Source organism: Dioscorea cayenensis, chromosome 18 (genome assembly GCF_009730915.1).
Source record: "Dioscorea cayenensis subsp. rotundata cultivar TDr96_F1 chromosome 18, TDr96_F1_v2_PseudoChromosome.rev07_lg8_w22 25.fasta, whole genome shotgun sequence".
Taxonomy (NCBI): Eukaryota; Viridiplantae; Streptophyta; class Magnoliopsida; order Dioscoreales; family Dioscoreaceae; genus Dioscorea; species Dioscorea cayenensis.
This window is the reverse complement of record NC_052488.1, coordinates 18,643,407-18,667,177: the sequence shown is the minus strand read 5'-3', so window position 1 is coordinate 18,667,177 and position 23,771 is coordinate 18,643,407. Positions and strand designations below refer to the sequence as shown.

The 23,771-nt window shown below is 34.4% G+C and overlaps 2 protein-coding genes across 6 annotated transcripts; one reads left to right on the top strand and one right to left on the bottom strand.

Moving 5' to 3' along the window:
• Positions 1-856: 856 nt before the first annotated feature.
• On the top strand, positions 857-2,422 carry LOC120282424. Of its 3 annotated transcripts, none has more exons than XM_039289236.1 (5): positions 857-1,027; positions 1,143-1,327; positions 1,435-1,525; positions 1,671-1,811; positions 1,944-2,422. In XM_039289236.1, exons 1-5 carry the CDS (start codon positions 919-921, stop codon positions 2,249-2,251), a joined length of 834 nt encoding a protein of 277 aa, XP_039145170.1. In that variant the 5' UTR covers positions 857-918; the 3' UTR covers positions 2,252-2,422. The 3 variants fall into 3 exon arrangements, with proteins under 3 accessions (XP_039145170.1, XP_039145169.1, XP_039145171.1); XM_039289235.1 differs by having other exon boundaries at positions 1,668-1,811; XM_039289237.1 differs by having other exon boundaries at positions 944-1,059; positions 1,668-1,811.
• A 5,812-nt stretch (positions 2,423-8,234) lies between these two features.
• On the bottom strand, positions 8,235-22,260 carry LOC120282042 (nuclear exosome regulator NRDE2). Of its 3 annotated transcripts, XR_005542890.1 has the most exons (13): positions 21,742-22,260; positions 21,234-21,654; positions 20,588-20,923; positions 18,820-19,438; positions 18,507-18,693; positions 16,700-17,054; positions 15,421-15,531; positions 11,040-11,394; positions 9,798-10,023; positions 9,396-9,617; positions 8,999-9,318; positions 8,483-8,618; positions 8,236-8,381 (listed from the first exon to the last, which is right to left on the bottom strand). XR_005542890.1 is itself a non-coding variant. In XM_039288765.1 (11 exons), the coding sequence occupies exons 1-11, from the start codon at positions 22,215-22,217 to the stop codon at positions 9,165-9,167; spliced, it is 3,462 nt and encodes a 1,153-aa protein (XP_039144699.1). In that variant the 5' UTR covers positions 22,218-22,260; the 3' UTR covers positions 8,708-9,164. The 3 variants fall into 3 exon arrangements, 1 of the variants encoding a protein (XP_039144699.1); XR_005542889.1 differs by having other exon boundaries at positions 8,235-8,618; XM_039288765.1 differs by lacking the exons at positions 8,236-8,381; positions 8,483-8,618 and having other exon boundaries at positions 8,708-9,318.
• Between the last annotated feature and the right edge of the window lie 1,511 nt (positions 22,261-23,771).

Here is a 23,771-nt window from a genome sequence, read left to right as displayed (position 1 = left end):
TTTTTAGTTTGTTTTTGTCAACATTGCAACCACCACCATCCAATTAGCATGGACCAGCCATCATTTAAGAAACCTAATCCAGCTGACTATTTAGGTTAGGCCTGTATTATTCACTTCAAATTTGGAATAAATGACAGCAATGAAAGGACAAGGATTTGACAACCAGCAAGACTTAATCATTCATAATCACTTCTTAATCTTGACCTTAATCACCTTTCAACATCCTTTAACTATTTCAAATTTCCATTACAAACATTCTAGATATATAGAAATTCTTATGTTGAAATATCCAAATAGATGTTTTAATAACTAAGCAATGAAGCCTTATTTTGCATCTAATATCAATGATGGTATAAAACCAAACCAAAACATCAAGATATTATTATTGAACAAAAACACTTCCGAACATGTTCAAGTATTAATCAAGCTATTTTTGCATGAAATAAGAAAAAAAAATGAATTAAAATTCAGCAAACCATTTGGGTTTACGTGCCCGTAATAAACATCATAACAAGTAATAATTTAGTCCCCCACACAAAAAAAGGAACCAATGTTACAAGGAGTCATGATATGACAGTGTTGTGTCTAGTACTCACTCAAAACTAAGTAAAAAAGAAAAGATTATACAAGATCCCAAAAGAAGCTCACATATTTATAATAACAAAGAAAATAAATAAATAAATACATAAAGAGAGATATATAAACAAAACACGTAGCGAATCACGAGAAAGAACCAAACCAACCACCTTTTCCTTTCTATGGTCCCTTTGAATATTTTTTTTTTTTTTTCTTTTTTTTCCCTGGCATTGACTGAAGTGCTTCTAATCATCCAAAAGCTCTTCTATTTAAGCACACTTCTCCATGGTCTTGGACCAGGGAAGCATATGGAAGTGAGTGAGTTAGTGAGTGAAAGAGAGAATGATGGCTATGGAGGAGAAGAACCATTTCCTATTCAGCCACCAACCCTGCCTTGATTGGGATCTACACAACTTTGAACTTGAAGATCTTCATGTTCACATGCCTTTGGGTATATATACATAACATATGTGACTAATTAAGGTTGATTTTGATTTGATTTGATTTGATTTGATTTGATGATGAACTTAAGGTTTGTTTTTTATTTGTTTGGCATGGCATGGTAGTCATGGAGTCTCCTTTGTCATCATTGTCTTCTGAGGCTTCAACAGGATACCTTCAAGATGCAGTGACTGAGTGGAGTGATAGGTGCAAGAGGAGAAAAACCACTACTGCTACCTCTACTGCTGTCTTTTGTCCTAAGGACTTTGAGTTTGAGTTGCCATCTCATGGCTTTGATGATCACCTTCAAGTCTGTATTTTCATGCATTCCAGTTCTACTTCTCTTCTTCTTCTTCTTCTTCTTAATTATTATCATTTGTTTAACTTAATCAATTTGTTGAATGTTTTAACTAGCAGGGGTTTTGGGATTCTTCAACATGCCATAAAGAAGATGATCCCTTGAATTTTCTACTCCAAGACAATAACAGCTACAACAACCACCACAAAGGTCTGTTCTCTTTCTCACACACTCTCTCTCTCTCTTTCCTCTATATGGGTCCCACAATGATAATAATATGGCAATTAATTAAGATGGAGTTCTTCATCATGTTGTATTAATTGGAACTCTTAATTTCTTTCTCTCTGGACAGTAGCACTGGACCCTCTCAAAGAAGAAGAAGAAAAAAAAGATAATGGTGTTGTGGCTCATCATCCCACCAAAAACCAACATGAAGAAAAAGAGCAACCCAAACCATCCCATCAATTCACTACACTGAAACAACTTGCTCTCAAAGGTACAAGCATGTACTGCTACTACTTTATCTTTTTTCTTCTGTTTTTCCATCTTTATTAATACAAGTGCATGCATGCATGCATGCACATGCATGATTGATAATAATAATTAACATTAATCTTATATGTATTAGAGAGCAATATTGAGAGTAGTAGTACAATGAAAGCATCAAAAAAGGAGAAGAAGCAGGCAATGGGAGTAGTGTATCCCTTTGCAGTGGTGAAGCCAGGTGGGTTGGAAGAGGAGGTGACATTGGAGGACATCAATGAGAGGTTGTTGATGAGGCCAAGCCGGCCGGTGCGCCACCCGGTCGGAGAGTTTGCATGCTTGCCTTGTGTCTCCGGTGATGGACCCGGGCTCTCCGGCAAGGCTGTGGTTGGTCTCACAAGGATTCATACTCAAGGGAGAGGAACTATCACCATTATAAGAACAAGAGGTTGATCATGAGTTTTCTTTCTTTTTCCTCTTTTTTACTTTTTTTTTAGTGGTTTAATAAGCGTTTTAATGCATGTATAGATGATGAAGGAACTCTCTTTTCTAGATAGCTTTATGTAATGTCTACTAAGTAGATGGTTAATTAGTTATTATTAATAATTCAGAGAATGGGATGAAGTTGGCACAATTGTCCTTTTTATTTTATTTTTTATTATTATTGCAGTCAAAATAAAGGAGGAAAATGACGGGATATATATATATATATAACAAGTATATCACGGTGAATTTAGGGAAAAAAAAGTTTTTTTTTAAAAGGAAAAGTAAGCTAAAGATTTAAGGTCTTTGAATTTTATTTACTTAATGTTTTATTAAAAAAAAATGTGTTAGAGAAAGTGAGGTAAAATCAACCATTAATTGTTATCCAGAAATGTAATAACCACGTAAAACAAAACAAAAACAAAGATTAAAAACACATAATAAAAACAAATTTTCAGAAAATAATTATGTTAAAAAATTATTGATTTCTTCCATTATATCCGGCAAGAAGTATATCAAGTTGCCTTTTCTATAAACCAATAAAAGTACCATTGTGGAAGTGTGGAACAATATTCAAAGAAATCAAGATTGTGTCGGATAAAATCAGCCTACTCCTTTGACTTGATTTAATATATGTATATGTATATATATAAATTAAAAGATACAATTCAAAAATAAAAAGAGGTGTAGATGGAGAAAATCAAAAGGGAAGGAGGGACAATGATAATAATGAATAAGTTTGAATTGATGAGCAAAAGTCATGTGGAAGAAGAAAAACATCTTGTCATAGTTTGACAATGATTTGATTTCCATAAATTGAAGATTAAAGTTGGCTCCACACAACCTCATAAAATGGGCACCTAGAACAGTAACAACAAGGCCAAATGGGTCCAGCAAAATGCTTTCTTTATATATATATATATATATATATATATATTTAATTTTTATTTTTAATAATAAGCATGACTTGTTTGTCAGCAAAAATCAGACAGCAATATAATTGTTCTGCTTCCAATGTTTGTTTGGATTTGAGTGAGTATGCAATAAACAAGCAAGTGCTTCTTCTGAATGCTTGTGAAAACTGTGGTTCTGGTCCACTGCTATATACTATAGCAAAGAAGTAGCAGCAGCAGCAGCAAGCACTTCTTTGCATGCTGTTCAGACTCACATTCATATGCACATGCCTCTGGGTTTTGCATGTTATTCAGACTCTCACACTTACAATCTGTGCCATGACTCTGGCACATCATAATAATTTAATTAAGGTTTTGTTTTGATATGTAAAACGATGTGAATATGAATGTATATAGATTTTGTCGGTCATGGTAAAAAAGAGCTATTTGTAACAGGCGAACTGAGATGAATGAACAGTTAAAAGATTTCGCCGGACATAATAAGGTGGTTATTTATTTATTTATTTATTTTTGACATTTGAACAATGGGTGCTAACTTAATGATACTTTGTCTTTCACTTAGGTGAACTCTCATTAAAAAAAAACAGACCAACGACCTGCAAGTCTATTGATACATGGGTCACCGATAGAGCTCTCACCGAGTGGTGAGAGTTCAATTCTCAGCTGAAGATACATTTCTGAGAGTTGTAAATAGTGGTTGTGTACGAATGGTTCCAGCGCCCATGTGAGCGTGGCCCCGTCCCCACTTGTTCCACCGAGGCTTGTGCACGTCCCTGGGATCTATAGTGGGTTCGCCACACTCCTCTTATTAAAAAAAACAGATTCAATTAGCTAGATTTAACATTTGACAAAAAAAAAAAACAAAAATTATTTAAATTTAAAATAAGAACAATAACATAATAGAATGATTTATTTATATCCGGTAATTCACACCACCACAAAATCATATAAAATATTACCCCCTTCAATCTGGTCTCTATTAGTAAACACACACTTAGTAACTTAATCAATGAATACGAACAACATCCACATGATTCAAGATTTAGCATGGATACATAGAAGAACAAAACTCAACAATACAACTATCAGCTCATCTAATTACCGTGCACCACATTCACCAACACTTTAAAATCAATATTTATATTATCAACCACTATAACTGAATGCCATCATTCCATTAGTTGAGTAATATTTTTTTATTTTATTTTTACTAATAAATGATAAACGCCTCTCATTTAAGAGATTATAAAAAAAACAAATATAGAGGTGCACTACTTACACTGACTTACAAACTTTTTAAAAAAATCCTTCTGCCTTATAACTCTGGAGGGGTGAAATAATTATTTACCACACAGGGGATCACACTCAGACTCATAAATAGAACTGATGAATGTAGCGGACTCAAGTGTACAGTACATAAACATTACATGAATAGTACTACTGGAGAAAGTTTCAAATCTTTACCCTTATTTTTAGCACTTTTGTGTGATACCATTGGACTATCCAATGGTTGATAGCAATAAAATATTTAATTACTTAAAAAAACAATTAAAAAAAAACTGATTATAACATTATATATTTATAAAAATTAAGTACGTTAAAAACAGTAAAAAACACACACACACACACACAAAAGAAGAAACCCAAAATAGAATGGGAATAAATAAATGAAGAAGGTTGGGTAATAATGAGGTGGTGAAGGATGGAAGATGATTGATTGGGTTCAGTGGGCGTGGGCGTGGGCGTGGCCGGGTATAAATTAATAGGGTACGATTATGAGTTGCATGCGGTGCGGTTGCATGCACGAGGCCACGCTATTAAAGTTTTTCGATTCATTTCTTGCGTGGTCCCATGCGCCGGTGCCAACCTGATCATCTTGTCGCCCTTCCTTCCACCACCACTACATATATTATATATACATCTACTATCAATGCATGCAAATTTTTTATTTATTTATATAACATTGAAAGTTGATTTATATATAGAGATGTGTGTGTGTGTTGTGTGATTGACATGATGTTTTTTTTAATAGACGATTTGGTTGTATATTGAGCACGTTATATAATTATTGGTTAATCATGTTTGTGAACATTACCTAATTAAAACTTATTTGCCATTCATGGTTCATGATAGTTGATTAACTAATGAGTGAATGAGCACTATAGGAAACAAAGTTTGGGGCTTTGAATTAATGTGCATATGATAAATTCTAACATATATACTTGGAACTTGCAAAAGTTCAAATTAAATTGCATGCATGATGAGGGTGTGTGGACTGTGTCATACAAAGCATATGTAAATAATAATATAGTCCAAATTGAGGAGCATCTAAAGAGGGGGAGAAAGTTTTCACACTCCTTGCTTTAATATGATATATATATATATATATATCATAAAAGAAATGGTGAAATAATAAGAAAAAAATAAGGACAAGTCAGATGTATCCAAAATGATTATATAGTTTCAAACTCATTTGGCATACTTGGAAACATATGTATTTATTGCGTAATCCCAATTTATCAGTACTAGTAATCTTGTCTTGATTCCAATTTTTTGCTCATGAATGCTAATTTTTGGCATTCTTTATTTTTTTTATTTTTTATTTCTTATTTCCAACCAATAGGTATTATATATGAATACTAAACCTAAGCTTTAACATTGACTAGCAAAACCCTAACCACTCCCTAATAGAACCTATAAATAAATATAGTATTTAGGATTAATAATCAAATAAAGCATGAGATAATGATACTTTGAATTCTTCAAATAAGAGAATAAAATAGTAAAAACAATTCTTTATAAAAGCAAACCAAATTTTGAATACATAATTTGAAGAACAAGATGGTGGGCACTTGGGAAAGAGGGGCAAAAAGGTGTAAACTAGTCATATTCTATAGTTGCTATGTGCTTAATTCAGTAGGGACACATTTGATACTTTTTTTTATAAAACACAATAAAAGAAATTAAAAGCCAACCAAGTTTGAAAAACATCTCACAACATCACATGACATAAGTCATATGTATCATAATAATGTTACTGTCCTTTTGTCAACCATGCTAATGCCTTGAAGATTTTCACACACACACACATATATATATATATTAAGTAGAAGCAAAGACTTTATAGAGCTTTGATTAATTGGAACATTCACATTTAGGAACTCAAATAGGAATGTTTTGTGTTTTTTTTTTTTTGTTAATGTAAAAACAATAATGAGGGCAAGCATCCAAAATAAGGCCTAGAAGACAAAACACTGGTGACAAACAAAGACTTACAAATAAACAAAGGCAATATGTACTGAAGCTAAAAAAGCAAAGCTAGCCAATCAAGGCTTAGTGACAAATATCAAATCAAATAGTAAGCGGCCATCATGTGTTTAGTGGAGATCAATACAAAAGCAAAGGACACACAGATGCATCAATTGATTAGAAACATTGTACCCCTTATTGTTAGTCGTGCTAGTGCAAACAGTAAGTTAATTAAAATAAAAAATGGGTCATTATTAACTTAACTTAATCATTTAGGGTTTTAGCTGGTTTCTTGGTTATTTGTGTTGGTGTCCTTGTTTGGGATTTTTTGTTTGTAATTGTGAAGAAATGGAAAATGTTCCATTTTGCTAAAAAAAAAAAAAAAAATAGAGAAATGTTTGTCTTTGTTTTCCTCTTTTTATAACAATGAAGAATTTCAAAGAATATTTAGCATTTTTGAATACCTCACTGCATGGAAATAAAAATAAACAAAGACTAAATTTTGTTTTTATTATCATCTTTAAAAATTCATATAACCATATACAACAAGTGAATGATTTGACTCAGAGTGATTCAGAAACATGTAACCAAACTCCGAAGTAAATTGAGTTACAGTGAAAGTTGATCTGATTGTAAAAAGCAGAGGTCACAAATCTATGACCTAACTTTCTCTTTGGATGCTTCATATCTAGTAATGTTGGAGCACCAAAGTTTGAGGCCATTGATTGAAGTCTAGGTAGTTAGAACCGGACCGGACCGGCTGATCCAACCGGGTTGGACCGGACCCGGGCACTAGACCGGTCCAATTCAGTTCAGAAAACCGGATAATGGAAAACCGGCTATGAACCGGGAGAACCGCCCGGTTCAACCGGGAACCAAACTTAATTAAAAAATTTAAAAAAACTTAAATAAACCAGCCTGATATGATATTAGTAATATGAATATCTTATATTTATATCTAATTATCTATAGTATTATGAATTAATGTTAATCTAATTAATAATTATCTTATGATTTAATGATTATTGATTAATGATTCTTATCAACTTATTGAATATTAATCAAGCCTTAATGAGATTAATATTATTTAGTGTTTCATATCAATTTAGTTTAACTAAATGTTGTTAAATGTTGTGTTTTGAATATGGAATCAATACTTGTTTGTTTCATAGGTTGTGTATTTGATTTGAAAATTAATATAGAATGTGTATTTGATTTAAAAATTAATACAATATTTAATGTATTTTATTTTATATTTTTATTTATTAAATCCGGTTCGACCCGGTTCAACCCCGGTTGGACCTCTTAACCCTTGAACCTTGGCCTACTCCGGTTCGAAGGTCCGGTCCGGTTCTGACTACCTAGATTGAAGTAGGCTTTGGAACATAAAAACAGTACCATCCTGGTTACCACTGTTTAAAGTGATGTTCTGCGGTGTAATGGGCAACAATCTTTTTTTTAAAGAATTGAAAAAGATGCCCTACAAATCTAGGCTTTGTCTTTGTGCATTGATAACCTGGAGAGTTCCAACCTAAATTTTATTATGGACAGTTCTTCATAGGTAGGTGACTATGACATCACATGCTCACCATATTCATTTCACTTTTAGGTAGTGCTGTCTAAATTAATCTCTAACTTAATAAAGAGGATTTAAGGTATGTAATCTATAAAGTTATCTGGCAAATAGCTTTGCAGCTCCAGTGTATAAATAACAAGAACCTAAAAGAAGGATCATATAATCCAATCACCAGTTAAACCAAGTGAGAATTCAATTGAATATTCACATCTAGTAGTTTAGGAGAAAAAAAAAAATGCTGTTGATTCTAATAATTGATTATCATCACACTATTTTTCGGCATTTCCACATCATATTAAACATTCTGTGATCCTGGTAGTTAAAAACACTGACCAAAATAATGTTATCTGATTGTGCCCACCTACCACACATGAAATGTTTTTTATATAAGGAATGGACAAGTAGAAACTGACAAGCTTGTGAATAGACTTACTGCTGCTAAGTGCAAGAACACACACTGACCTGGAAATCTATGTATGGACTGGTTTCTTTACAAACAGGAGTCTCTGTTCCATCTTCCAACTGCTCAGCATGTTTTGCAGCTTTTACAGAGGTTGGTATAACGATTTGTTTCACAAAGGCCGCTTGCCTGGACCATCTGAAAAGTAATGGATCATCAGAGTTTCCAGTTGACTTGAATATCTTATAAAAAAAATATTAGTACTTGTAGAATGAACACTATTGATATGGAACTTCATGTACTGAAAAAACATATAAAATAATGTCATATGCAGCTTGTTAGTCTTCTGGAAACCTCAAAGGAGGTATATACTACAGGTAAAAGGAAATGAAGCCGCCTCGGAATTTAGAGAAATGCCCATATCATCTTAGTTCATCATCCATATCTCTGGTATGATCACAGAAATCATAAACATGGGCTAAATTTTTACTCTAGAATTCCGATGATAATCGATCACGAGTGACAGTGCGGACATCTATTAAGGTATCACAATGTTTTGCTGAATTACAGGCTCAAACCTATTGTACAACTGCAGGTGGTGTAGAAATAGGCCAATGAGATGCAGAATTACTACTGAAAGGGTGCATGAATGATCCCTCCAGGCAATAAGAGAATATTCAGACTTCTACAAGAGACCATAGAAGATGGACAACAAACAATCTGTTGTGGTTGAGAAAGGAGATGCTACAGTTCTATCTCATCTTGTAGGAGAATTTCATAGATGTCAGTCCTCAAGTTCAACTCTTTGTCCTGCATGACTTCGTGGAGATCTGATAGTTCTTTTGCTGTTAATATAGTGCTCAATTTCTGAAACCCATCTAGCCATAATCTTTTTGACCTGAAATATAAGAGATAATATATGATAGTCATGCTAAATTCGCAACTTGTTTTAGGAGGACAATATATGAAATATACCATGGGCAAGAATGAATAGCTCGAAAAAATATCCGCTTGGCTGCATCAGGATCGCATGCAATATCTGACTCATACGCAAGGTAACAGCGCCATAACAACACTGATTTCTGCAACTTGTCATTTGCTAATGCTCTCTCAAAGATACCATGAATTCTATGTTTTGAGCCAGATCTGGCCAGTTCATAAGACAAAGCAAAGAGGCACAAAATCACAGATGGTTTCCTGAAACATAGGAACATGAAACTCCTCATTAAACTATCTCAAACATCACAAATGCGAATAAAAAGAAGATACACTGGCGAATTAAAGCATGAAAAAAAAAAAATTATAATGCACATGGGTGACAATGTGACGTATCGCCCATCAAATATTATTATCGGATAGGTAGAAATATGGCTGTACCTTTCAATATATTCATCAAATACAAGCCTAACTTTGTTAGGCACAGTTGAAAAATAACTTATTTCCACCATTATGTCCAACATTTCTGGATTGTTAGGATAAAGTTGCAATCCATGCTGAATGTTCTCCCACACTCTTGAAAACTTCAATTGTTTAAGATGCTTCTGTAGAATGCCAATATAATAGACCCAAAGGAATTCAAGTTCCAAACTCCGGCTTCTTCTCTCTGAGAAAATCATCTGGAGTTAGCTACTAAACTTATGTGATCAGGTGCAGTAAAGATTCCTCTACAGACAAAAGACAGTTGTAACAAACGTAAAGTCGAGGAAAAGGAACACTTGATGCATTCTTACCCAGCAATGTCACAACAAACCATGTCAGGCATCAAAAAGAGAAAAGTGAAAGACTTGGGAATGCATGGAAAAACATCAAAATATTCATCATAGAAGTACAAAAGATAACTTATCAGTTAGAAGAAGATAAGGAAATTACGGTGCAAGTAATTATCAATACATGGCCTTGTGCAGAAAATTTCTCATCGAAGTCTCAAAAATTCCTAAAATGAATATGAAGAGTCCATCAACAAAATTTAAAATCATGCCCATTACAAGAGGATGGTATGCCTTCTGATTACTCAAGAGTTATACTACTGCTTAACAATCAATAAAAAATATAAAGTGAAAATAACAGGTAAAGGGTCCATCCCTTCTATATACATATTAATTAATTGTGAAGGCTCCTCCTTCCCACAATCTTATTTAGAAACCATGATTCACAGTGAAAACCAAAACTAATCACCTATATATGATCTATTTATAAGAAAAGTTTCTACTACAAAATAACGAGCAACCATCTTGAGCTTCTGTCATTACATGGTCACAAGCCTATCAATTATCAAGCAGGGACCTTTATCCTTCTAACATCCTTCTAAAGCAAATCAGATGCACACAATGCTATGCATTTAGAACAATATTTGCTAGTTTCACAGCAGTACGGCTGCCTAAATATTCCACTCTCAACTTTATCTCAGATTCCATCCAACTTCATCTTGATTCGTTTGAAAGCTTAAACATGGCATCTGAATGCCTACACTGAATGTTATGTGCATGCTACAAAAAAATAACTCTTGCCAATTCCAGATGAATTCACAGCACAAATAATTGAGAGAATTTGATCATATGGACCGATACCAAAGAAAGCCCCTTAATGCAGAAATAAAAGAATTCAAGAAGATGATGTAACCTGGAAGTGACAACGAGAAAGCCTCCTCTATAACTTGAACACCAGCAGAAAAACCAGTAGTTAAGATCTCTAACAGACAAGCTGAACAGACTAGAGCAATAGAATGTTCCTTTACATCACCACGAGCCCATGTAGAGCGCAAGCATTTTATTTGTTCTTTAAATCCTTGTCGTGCTTTCAAGATTTGAAAACCCAATGTTTGCGACTTGAAAGGAGTATATTTTGTATTACTACCTAAACAAGATAAAACATGAATCACCCGTTGGGTGCAAGGATCTGAACTACTCCAAGTAGATTTTGCCAGCTCCATTTTGGCATACCAGAAATACAGAATTGGAATGTTTTCCTGAAAATCCTGCCCCCATATGTTCAAAAGGATAAGTTTATATTTAAACTAATACAAGAGATGTGTTTTAAATAGAAAATATCCAATCATACAGAAGTCATGAAGTTACAAATGGCAATATTACTGAATTTTCACATTAACAGTAAACTTTTAACCATCAACCATTTTTTTTTTTTGACAATATAGAAGTAAATATTCTCATATATGATCACGCAAGCACATAAAAAGGAAAGACTGCATTTAAGCAGTATTTCCTGGACAATCTCTCATAAAAACTAGAAGAATTATCATGAACACCACTTCCCAAATATACTTATCTCACATAAAATTTACAAGAGAAACATTTTTCCACTAAATATAGGCTATCCGTCCCATATTCTAAGGTGAAGGAGAAAAGGTATTAAGGGCTTGCTTGGATGAGGTGAAGAAAGGTTTTGTAAAGTAAAATAGAGTAGGGTAAAGCAAGGTAAAGTAATGTAAAAGGAGGTTTTAAGTTATACCATGTTTGGATTGAAGGTAAGGTAAATGAAGGTTATTAAACCTTGTTGTGTTTGGATTGAGGGTAATAGAAGGTAAGGTTTTATATGAAAATTACTAAAATGCGCTTGAAGCAATAAATTATACTTTATACTAATTTTACACATACAATATTATTTTTGTTAATAAAATATTCTTATTTGATAATTTACAATATTTTACTATTTTATTCGAATATAGAGATATATATATCATGACTTTAATATGGGGCATCCATATAATTAACTAATTTTAAAAGGGGTATTTTGGTCATGGAAAAAATCCAACCCTCCAAAACCCCCCAATTTGGAGGGTTGAAAAAGGGGGTTAAATGGAGGTTTTTCAACCCTCCATTTAACCCCCAACTACCCTACCTTCCATACAACCTTGGATCCAAGCAAGGGTTGGTCAATAATCTTCCCTTACAAAACCTTCATTTACCCCCTCCTAAGCAAGCCCTAAGTGCTACCAACTGAAGATTCATTCCATTAATTCCTTATCAGTTGTATGGGAGCCCTTAAAAGCAAAAAAAATCTTATATGAGAAGCATTTTTTTAATTTAAAGTAGCATAAACAATCCATACATAATGCATGTGTTTAGAAATGTGCACACAGATTAAATAAAATTTTATTCAAAGTAGGGCTCTGTATTTGGTTAATTTGGTTGAATATCCGAAATAACCAATTTTGGCTTTCATAAGAATTAGTGAACCAAAGTTTTCTCAGAAAAACTGCATACCGAGCCAAACTAATTTTTTTTATAATTATTGTATTAATATTAAATGAAAGAATTTCTAAAACATTAAATAAATTTTTATATGTTATATCAATACTATATCAGATAAGTTTAATTTTCCATTAACCTAAATAAAAAAAAAAATGGGATAAAACACTATTGAACTTGTTAAAAAATGCTAATTTCAAATAAAAGGTAGGATTACATGAAGTTCCAAAGACAAACCAACATCCAGATTCAGGTTTTCCCCTAACAAATATCTTGAAATATCTAGATACCCATTGGATATTTTCATTCTGATTGAATAGTTTTTGTACTTCTAATTGTCAAATAGTCTCTTCTTTTTGGTTGATTTACTTCTAGTCCCTACCAGTCACATATGGTCACATTTTTCCTGAAATCCCATAATTACCCTCAATTTTTTTTCTAATTTTAATTTTTGGGAATGTTCCCACTGTGTCCCATTACACTTTCCTTTATAATATAATCATAAGAGATTATTTGATTTTTGAAAAAAGAAAGTGTCAAGGATGGCAGCATATAAACAATGCTGAAAATTAGCGATAATCATTTTTCACACTTTGAAGTCAGCTTTCCACGCGACGACAATGATTTATCCAACATTAATGATTTCGGGCAAATCAATATAAGGGAACATACACAACAATATTCACAAAACTCAATATTAGGAATATGCCCTCGAATGCCAATAAATATACTTGCACTACGGCATTACATTTAATTATACAATCTTATTATTAATAATAAGAACTTATTTTGATGTTCATATAAATCTTGTGTAGGTATTTTTATAAGTTTTGAACATTATAATCCATAACTTTTTACTCCTTATAAAATAAGGAGAAGCCCACTAAAAGGCTTTAGTACTTATACACTTAAATAATTTTAAATAAAAAAAATTGTTAATTTGCATTAAAAGAATTCTAAGAATTTGTACAATGTATGCTTTGACAAAGAGTGTTGTTTGAACACTATTGGGTAGTAGGGCATATACCATAAATTTATCGATGGGATTGGTTTATTTGAACATGACTCGTTACAATCCAATCACATAGGTTTAACAATTTGACCATTAATAATTGGGATTGTTGATCATGATCATAGGAATGGACCTTAGATATGAAAAATCATGATCACGATGTATTTGTGACGTCTAGTCTGTTATTAGAGTAGTTAGACCCACTTTACCATTTGGTAGAGCCAACTTTGAACTGCACTTATGTCAAGTAACAGTTGTGAGTGATTACTAAGAAGCAATCTGTTCTCTCAAAAGTAAACGAGTTAATATCCAACGAAATCACAAGTACACCTTTGGCCAAGACAAACAGATCAATCGTGTGAGACACGAATAGTAGTTTAGTTATCTTATTCTACTATAGTTATTTACATATGATTGAGTTTAGTGAGTTTCACGATTTTCATGGCTTGCACTTGGTTAGGATATAAGAATGAAGAGTTTATGCACATATAGTAATCATAATCGGAAAGTTTCATAATGATCTAATCATTCGTGTTCGATCAGCTATGACGTGGTGCCACGGGGTTAGTTAGGTGTCACCCACGTCCTTTGGTATCTTCCAATTGCCAATTGAAATGACCCACAAAGTCACATTTAAAGGAATTGTGAATCAATCTCATTTCGAAAATAAAAGTAAAATTATCAATTTACAATTTTACTTCATGGGATGACGTTAAATTGTAAATTGGGCTAGGTTGTCTTAAGTTTAAATTTTAATTAAAGTTTATTGGAATCAAATAATTAATCAAAATTATAAGGGCTTGAAGACAAAAGTTGCTTTTGGAGACATGTCTAAATCATGTTGAGTTCATTATTGCATAATAGTAATTATGCTTTATGAAGTTATATATATATATGACTCCTTTTTAACCCTAACTGTAGTACTTTCTCTTTTTTCATAAGAAAATCCTCAATTTCTCTCTCTTTCTAGCCCTAGCCCCCCCCGCTTTGGAAAAGAAGAGGATGTTGTTTTTGAATACCGGCATACGATCCAGAGGCGTGAGACTCTTGTTTGACGCTAGGTGTTCAAGGGAGATCCTAGGAACATAGTTGGAACATCCAAAGAATTTTTTCAGATATGTATTTAATTAAAAATTTATTAAATTTAGGTGTTCATCAAATCATCTGGTTAATGTTGCAAAATTTCCATGCTTCCGCTAGCGTCCAATTTTAGTACATTTTTGCGATATTTTCTAACATGCGGATCATATTAGTGTGCAAAAATCATAAAATCTGATTTAAATATAACGAAATATGTACTTTGAAAAAAAGACCTAGATATCATGATGTATGACTATTTCAATAAATACTATTGCATATAGACCACAGTTTGGATACGGAAAATATAAATTATCATATATGGATCTACATGTCAGTCTGCACTTCCTCAATCCACTAAAATCTGGAAGTTGCTTACCTAAGCTCCATTATTGATAAAGTATATATCTTGACTCACTTAAAAAGGGATTCTGAATGACTATCCAATTCAAAGAATATGAATTCCACAGCAATCAACACTATTTAAATTTTGGGCAGATACACCCTAAACATAAGCAATTTATACTCTTGAATATTTTATTGATGAAAATTTTATTTTGATTTAGGCCCATATATGCATTGGTAGAAATCTGAAACATATAAATTAAGAAAATTTCAACAATCCAAAATATTCACTACACATTGCTATCATGCATACACAAAGAAGCCATAAATAAACCGAGAAAAAAGCGAGAATATTGCTTACCAATGGTAGTCCCTCAGCAGCAGATAATGCCATGTCGAATATCTTCCTTGCAAGATCTATGTTCCCAAATGAGGCCTCACTTTGGGCGTATATCCCACAAAGTAGCAAATCCTACAACAGAGAAAAGATGTGAAATATGAATTAAAAACATGAGCAGATGTTCATGAACGATCTAATACTTTCAAGGACAATTAGTAGTTTCCTCATAATTGTCATTGAGATATGTTATAAGAACCCATTTTCAAAGGTTTAATATCTTATCACAATAAAAGACATATAAAACTATATTAAGCGCATTGATGTCCACTTAATGCAATCAGTGCACCACGTGTCTAATAGCCTATAAAACAGTTAATATTATGCAGTTTCCAAATTCTGTGAAGTCCTACAGAAAATACTATGATAATCAGATACACCTTAAATAAATTGCAGCTTGGCTGAAGACTTATAGTCCAGCATTGAGATTTACAAGTTTATACATGATGATGGACCAAAAGAACATCTTTTTCTCAATTTTTATGAACTAGTCTTTGAACCCTTTCACCTTCCATTAGGCAGTCAAAGTTATCATACTAGATAAATTGGATTAGTGGTGCAAAAATTTCAATAACAATGTTATGCCCATTCATCTAACAGGATCATATTTAAATTATAAGAAAAATCTTCAATAGACATAACATGATCAAGAAATGAGAGTACAAGGGAATTTTCATGACAATTTGCCAAAAAGGTTTAGTGTTAATTGTGAAGATGTGAAAAGCTCACTTTTCTTAACAGGCAAATTGTGGAGAATAACTTGCTTTATTAACTTAAAACACTAAAGGCTATGCCAAGATAAAGAGTGGAGCCCAAAAAAGTAAAATGGAAAAAGGTCACTCTACAGCTACCAGACAAATATAAAAATATGAATGATACTTCAGCTTTTGCACAAAGCACAATAACAAACTGTCCTGGTTGTTCAGGTTTTTAGATAGTAAGTTTCTAGATAACATAATTCTTGAAATGAGATAAGACAAAGAAAGCTAAAATTCTTGTTCCATTAAACAAAGCAAACCAAATTATAAATGACATTAAACCAAAAAATGTAGGATAGCTGATTGAGTTGCAAAAACCGCCTTAATAATACTCAAATCAAAATAGAAGAACATGTTGCAACTAGAAATAAGAACACAACTAGTGACTTCTCATATCTGGTTGACGAGCTATGTTTGCCTGATCAATACTCTGAAATAAAATTTCCATAATCCACTCATACAAACAGTAGATGCAGCAAGATTACCTGTCGGTCATTTTTCAAGAGGGATTTAGCTAAACCACGTGATGGGTTCACAGAAGCAGTGGACGAATCCATTTTTGTCATAACGATCTCTTCAGCTGCAAGGACTGATTCTTCCAATATATAATTGCGTGGAAAGATATTAAGACAAAGCAAAATAGCATTGCGGAGAAATAGCATCACACTGGACTTCCTTGACAAATCATTTTTTCCGCCCAAAAGAACAGCCAGGTTAATGTAGCTTGAACAGCCTGTTCTATTTGACATCTCAGAAAGTTGAGTCCCTTCAAAAGCAGAATCAGGCAGTGTCTCTAGGCTAAGGAGTTTCTCTATCCAGCTTGGATTGTTTGTGCATGTCCTAAGAAAAGCAGTGCCAAATAAATTAAGTCAAAAAACACCTACAGGTTTGACATAAATGTCCACCAAGAGCAATTACATGAGACAAGTTTGAACTATGAAAACAGAAAGGTGTGTGAATGCTTCCATGGTATTTACTTGGACTAAAAAGCAGGCAAGCATGATTTCAGTTTGTTGATTGTGCAAAAGAAACAAGAAACAAATTTGGAATAATTCAAATGCTAATATAATCATACAAGGAGGAATGATATATCCAAGTAAGATAACAACTGCTCAAGCTTGACTCCATTAGAGCCAATGGGAACTTAAAAAGAAAAATCTTCTAAAACTTAGCTCCAATCTCAAACTCTTAATAACCTCTCTCTTGATATTGCTAATGGTATCGAAGTCCCCAGACACAGTGAACCATCCAGCAGTCATACAATTAAGCAACCTAACAAATAGAAAACTAAGGGGCCGTTTGGTTCGCGGTAATGTAGAAAGATTACCACGTGTTACGTGGTAATCTGAAAATATTACCACGTTTGGCATTGCACCGGTGGTAATGTGGATGGTAATATCATATTACCAACTTATAAATATTACTAAGAAAATGGTAATCCTATTACCACCAAATTTGGTGTCTATCTTGGATTACCATGGTAATCTTATAGCTTTTTATATTTTAACAAATTAATTACTATGACAACCAAACACAGTAATGAACTATTCCCGGTAATACAAGTTCCCAACCAAACATGGTTATATTAAATTACTGCAATATTCCCAACCATATAACATTCCCACTCATATTACCATGGTAATCCCGTTACGTGGTAATATGTCATTACCACAAACCAAACGGCCCCTAAATGACAACTGAAAGGAGAGTAGGGTACAGAACCCCAGAAAATAGAAGACAACAGGGTCCACCAAAGCCAAAAAATGTCCAACCAGTACCCCATATGTGATGATCCAGAAAAATATTAGCATATCCAGTAAGATATCCTCCTATATTTGGTATAATAATTAAAAAAAAAACCTCTATTCAACAATGATAATTCTACACTATTATGTCCAAACTGGAAGCACTTGCAGCATATCAAGTATGAGCATGTGTTGCCTATGATGATGATAAATGATAATGATAAAAGTAAAGATCTTACACATGTGCAAGTATACAATTATCATAGTTTATCCAGACTAATTTATACATTTCATACCATAAATAAACACAGGAAAATACCCAGTAGAAACAAAAGAACTAACAGAGCATGTTCCCCAAACTTCCCAATACATGAGATACTGTTTAACAGTTACTATTCTAGAACCAATTGACACAACAATACTTATGAAGAATATGGCTCTCATATGAAAAGCAATGCATTTTTCATTTTTAAATGTTAATAGGGCATAAAAAGTAAATTATAGTTAAGTATATCACACAATGAAAACAATAAAGCAAGGTACTAACCAACGGGAAATCTTGCCACCGTAGAAATTTATGAACTGTGACACAAGAGAGAAACGAGCCTCCTTTGAGCTCAAAGAGAAAAGGTACTCCTTAACATCTTCAAATAAAATAACCCTTGAAAGTTGTTCTTCTGCTTCTTCGTCTAAATTATCACCTGAATGGGGACACCTTGATTTTCCATCCTCACCTTCAGGCATACATGCAGAAAGATTACAGGCAGTAAATGAAACCGAAAATTATCAATTAAGGCCAAAGCAATAACATAAGTGAGCAAGTTCAATCGTCTATGAGGAAAAGAAATAAACCAAAGTACCAGAATGTTCACGAACAGGCAACCATTGCTCACAATCCCTTGACAACTCCTCCATGGACCATCTATTCCATGTTTTTGCATCTCTGATCTCACTACGTGGCTCAGCATCCACATTGATTCCCAGATTTTTCAATAATGTACCAATGTCATCCTTCAGTGGGATATTTTCAGTGTCATGGTTGTCTTCTGCCTCCTCTTCACCCACACCATGCTCTATTGAATTTTCAGGCTCTTTGCTAGCTTCAATCTTTGAAGGTTCATGCCAACCAGTCCAGCCACCAACATCAGCTTCTTCTGTGCTCTCTACCATAACAATGTTCTGTCTGTTTTCCTCCTCTTTCTGAAGCCATGTAGACCACCCAACTGCCCCATCCTCGCCAATTCTAGCTCCATTGCTGTTCCAGAAGTGCTCAAAAAGTCTAAGCTTACTATGTGAACTTACAGATAAAGATGGAGAAAATAGACTGAACTCCATCTCTGCTTGAAATAGCCCAGTGGCTAATTCATGATGGCCAGTTTGCCACTCAAATCTGCATAGGCTGATAAATATATCAACCAAACCAAGTTCTACTTGAACCAGGGCAGGATCTGACGGTTGTGATATGGGATTTAGGCTACCCTGCAAGATAACAAGGTACCAAAAATTATGATAAGACATACATTCCAAATCAAAATTAAACGCTTTCAAATGATTTTACCACAAGGAAAGTTAAAAAATTCTCATGATCTACAACTTGATACATAAATTGAGTATGCACGCGTAAGAGACAGGAGAAAAGAGGGAAGAAATATTCTAGGAATCTTTACGCAGAAGTATAAATGGTCTAGTGGCATGAGTTGCATGTTGCATTTTCCATTACCTATCATCCACCTAGAATCTAGTCTCACTACAAGTACTCTTGATTACAAAATACAAAACAATTAAATAAAACAATGAAATCCAATAGTATTCATCTCACTTCAAGCATATGACTGATAATGCAGCTAGCTGCACAACCTGAAACCTAAATAAGCAATCTACAGTACATTTGACTGAACCACGTCTAATTACCAAGAAAGTAAATCTACAAGAAATATGCAAAACATTCACAAAAGATAAGAAGCAACACGAGATTGAATGCATATTAGATTTAGTCAGAAATCAATACCTTCAGCATACAAATATTTTCTTCAAGCTGCAGGTGAATTTAGAAGAATGTGAAGTATTCAAGCTCTAGTTTTCACTGTATTTACTGTTCTAGATATTTCCAGTTAAAATACTTCCAGATAATTCATGTCCTCTATGATATGTTTTTTCCCATTACCAAATGTTGAATACTTCCACACAAATTTACAGTTTATATATCATTACAAAGAAGCATGTGTAAAAAAAGATTGCAACATTATACTCTAACAAGCATTTCAAATGACTTTAAAAAGTTATATCTAATATTCAATATACCAAAAGTAAATGAAACTATATCTGATTAAGGATTCACCAAAATAGCAATCACAAAGAACAGTATCAATAAATTACAAGAAGGGACTCATTTAGACTTATCATTATAAAACATATAACAGTGAAGGACTTTGCTCATTCTTCACACACATGTGCGCATCAGTGCGTGCACTTGCACGCACACAGAATCATAATCACACAGAAAAGTTAAATGTTCTGGTGAAAAAACAAGGACAAAACAAAATCAAGGAAAATAAATTACAACACATGCTTTATTTTCAATATAAGACCAATACAGAAAAAATACTTAAAAGTTAAGAATCATAGAACCTGCCTACAAAGCTTAGTGCAAGCTGAGGAAAGAGCCTGAATAGCATTGGCATATGCCCTCCTCATGTCAGAAACCTTAAACCTGGAAAATTCCCCTTGGCGAAGAAGTAAAAACTCTTTCCATAACCTGCAGCTATCATAATGCTGCATCAATGCTTTCTCCCACCTATTCATAAGGGAATCAGTGCTATCCCTTGCTTGATAAGATTTCAAAAGACTAAGTAACAAGTCCTCATTTTCCGGATTAAGCTCAACAGCCTTCTCTAGTATACTAATTTTCTTCTCAAGCATCTGTAGACGTGCTGCTTTCTGCGGTTGTGTACTCGCAATTTTATCCTGGAGAACAACATAACAAGTAAATTAGCATAACAAGGGTCTCAAAATGGAGTAATAATATCATGGGTATTATATAGTATATGAGAAATAATCAGCAAGGGGGACCAGGTATTCTATATTGGATCACATCTTAACTATTGAATTTGTTCAACATAGGTTCCAAAACAAAGAAATTCAATCGAGTACATGGTGTGATGTGATAATAATATCAAGAATGAAGCATATACAATATAAAATTTTACCGATGAACTTTAAGTTTAACAAGAAAAAATGACAATAAGAAAAAAAAATGCTTCTAAGGTTTTAAGACCTGAAACTCTGCAAAATCCAACCAAACTTTCTCATCATGTGGAAACTCCCTTGACATTTTGTTGAACTCTCTCGTCCTCCTCAATACTTCATCTTCCCAGGATTCCACGACCTCTCCTTTGGCAACTGAACAAACATTTTCAGGCAAATCTTGAAGCTCAACTAAAGGGATAAACTCTCCAGGACTAACCAGAGGCGCCTTCTTCCTAATAATCTTAACACGCTTAAAGCTCTTATGCCGCTCCATGGCTGCATACTTCACTGAACAGTACCGCCCGCCTGCTCTGGACTTGCTATCTAACACATCAAGGTCTATGTCAACATCCATAGAGGAATACCCAGGCCTCCATCCATACAGCAATATATGCTTAGAGGTAGAATAATCCGAATAGTAGTAAAGACTATATCTTGCGACATCCATCCTAAGAAAAAATAAAAATCAGTAGCAAATCAAGATGCTTAAATGAATTCAAAACCTAAAAATGCAAACATTCGCAAAACAAAAGTACTTGTAAAGTGACCCGTAGACTAGATTATCACGATCTCCATGAGAATCAAAGTAGTAATCCTTGGCCATCTTGGTCTCCGACCCCGCCCAAGCACGAACCCTAGACTTCCTCGAAGTGCCATCATCCTCCTTCTCCCGGTCCCTCGTCCGCTTCTTTCTCCTCCGCCTCTTGTCATCGCGCTTCAATCTCCTCGCGTCCGCTTGCTCTGACGAGGAGGGGGAAGGGGAAGAAGCCACAAGATCATACGATGGAGGTGCCGGAGCAACAGGGGCATCGGCAGTGGAATCATCATCGTCGGAATCGGGAGGGATAGGGGCAGGAGCAGTGGGGAAGGAGGAGGGGTCAAGGGTGAAGCTAGGGTTTGAGAGCCATTGGGAGGCTTCGGAGGACGAGGGTTTTGAGGAGATGGGGAAAAGAGGGAACAAGGGTTTCGGCCTCTGGTCTTCTTCTCCGGCGGTTTCGGCCGATGGCTCCATGGCGAGATGCTACACGAGCATCACTTGGGCTTCTGTTTACCGGGTCGTGATGAGAACCCGATAACACGAGAAAATTCGGATCTGAAGATCGGAGCGGTAGTAATGGGATCCGATAACCCGATAAAGGAGATGGATTTACTATTATTTTTTTTACTGGAAATTGCTAAAAACACCCTCAAAATTTGCAATATGCACAAATTCTCCCCTTAAATTTGGCTATCCATAAAAACCCCTTCCTTTTGAATACAATAATTTTTTAAACCCCCCAAACATCTAACAGTGATTGATAGAGTTAATTTGGAATTTTTTGGACAAAATTATCCCTCGCGTGGGAAGTTGTGGCAAGTGTGACAGGGTTTGACTATAATGCCCTTGGGTGCAATGAGTTTCTATTTAAAAATGAGGCTTCTATTTAAAATATGAGGTATGAGGTTCTGTTTAAAAAATGAGTTTCCTGTTTAAAAAATGAGTTTTCTATTTTAAAAAATGAGTTTTTTTGTTTAAAAAAATGAGTTTTCTGTTTAAGAAATGAGTTTTTTGTTAAAAAAAATGAGTTTTCTATTTAAGAAATGAGGTTTCTGTTTAAAAAAATAAGGTCTCTGTTTAAGAAATGAGTTTTCTGTTTAAGAAATGAGGTTTTTGTTTAAAAAAATGAAGTCTCTATTTAAGAAATGAGTTTTTTGGGTTGTATTTATCACCCCCAAAATCTCTTTATCTAGCTAATTTGGGCCAGGTGAGACAAAAGCATGCGGCTCACAATCACGATCACGTTGCATGAAAAAAATGGGATTTCGAACCCTAGAATTTTGATCTCCACCTCGATCTAGATCTCGATCTTGCAGAGAAAAAGGTGCAACCTTTCGATGCCTTCGCTCGACGAGGAGGAGCGTGCGCTCTTCCCCGAGGTCGACGACGAAGAAGATGAAAGAGATGAGGTCGACGACAGGGAAGACGATGAAGACGAAGACGAAGACGGCGAGATCGAACTCTCATCGGCGCCGCTTCCTCCCTCCGTTCCCGTCACCGACTTAGGCACCATGGATCCAAACCCCGGAATGATCCATGTTGCGGTCTCCGCAGTCGAGAATGGTTCCGTTCAAGTTCAGCCCGTCTTATCCGACGTCGCCACCGAAGACCTCACCACTCCGACCGCCGAGGAACGTCGCCAACCGGATCGCCAACGCCGACAAAGATTTCTCCTTTAAGACCCCACACGAGCGAGCCACCTCGAGATCGCTCGCCCGGATCCGGAGCTCGAGCACTCAAGCGTTCGCCGAGATCGTGACGATGAGATACTCAATGTCCATACTCAATGAGGTTTCGCTTAAAAAAATGAGGTCTCGCTTAAAAAAATAAGCTCTCGTTTAAGAAATGAGTTCTCTGCTTATATGCTTGTTTGTCTTTGTTTAACTATCGATGTTTCGCTTAATATATTGCGCTTTACGTTTAAAAAAAGTGATTAAATATCGTTGTTTCTATTTAAATATGTACGAGTGGCCAAGATTAATTGGTTTTTATATCCATGATTAATTTATCACGTAAATATTTGTTTTT

Bases quoted from the DNA above. Each gene is read 5' to 3' on its own strand.
- LOC120282424 (XM_039289235.1), top strand. From the start codon at position 919: ATGATGGCTATGGAGGAGAAGAACCATTTCCTATTCAGCCACCAACCC. The intron at 1,028-1,142 runs GTATATATACAT...ATGGCATGGTAG, and splicing joins TCATGTTCACATGCCTTTGG to TCATGGAGTCTCCTTTGTCA. The intron at 1,526-1,667 runs GTCTGTTCTCTT...CTCTCTGGACAG, and splicing joins CTACAACAACCACCACAAAG to TAGCACTGGACCCTCTCAAA.
- LOC120282042 (XM_039288765.1), bottom strand. From the start codon at position 22,217: ATGGAGCCATCGGCCGAAACCGCCGGAGAAGAAGACCAGAGGCCGAAA. The intron at 20,924-21,233 runs GTCTTAAAACCT...GTTGTTCTCCAG, and splicing joins TGGATTTTGCAGAGTTTCAG to GATAAAATTGCGAGTACACA. The intron at 9,618-9,797 runs GTACAGCCATAT...CCTATGTTTCAG, and splicing joins TTTGATGAATATATTGAAAG to GAAACCATCTGTGATTTTGT.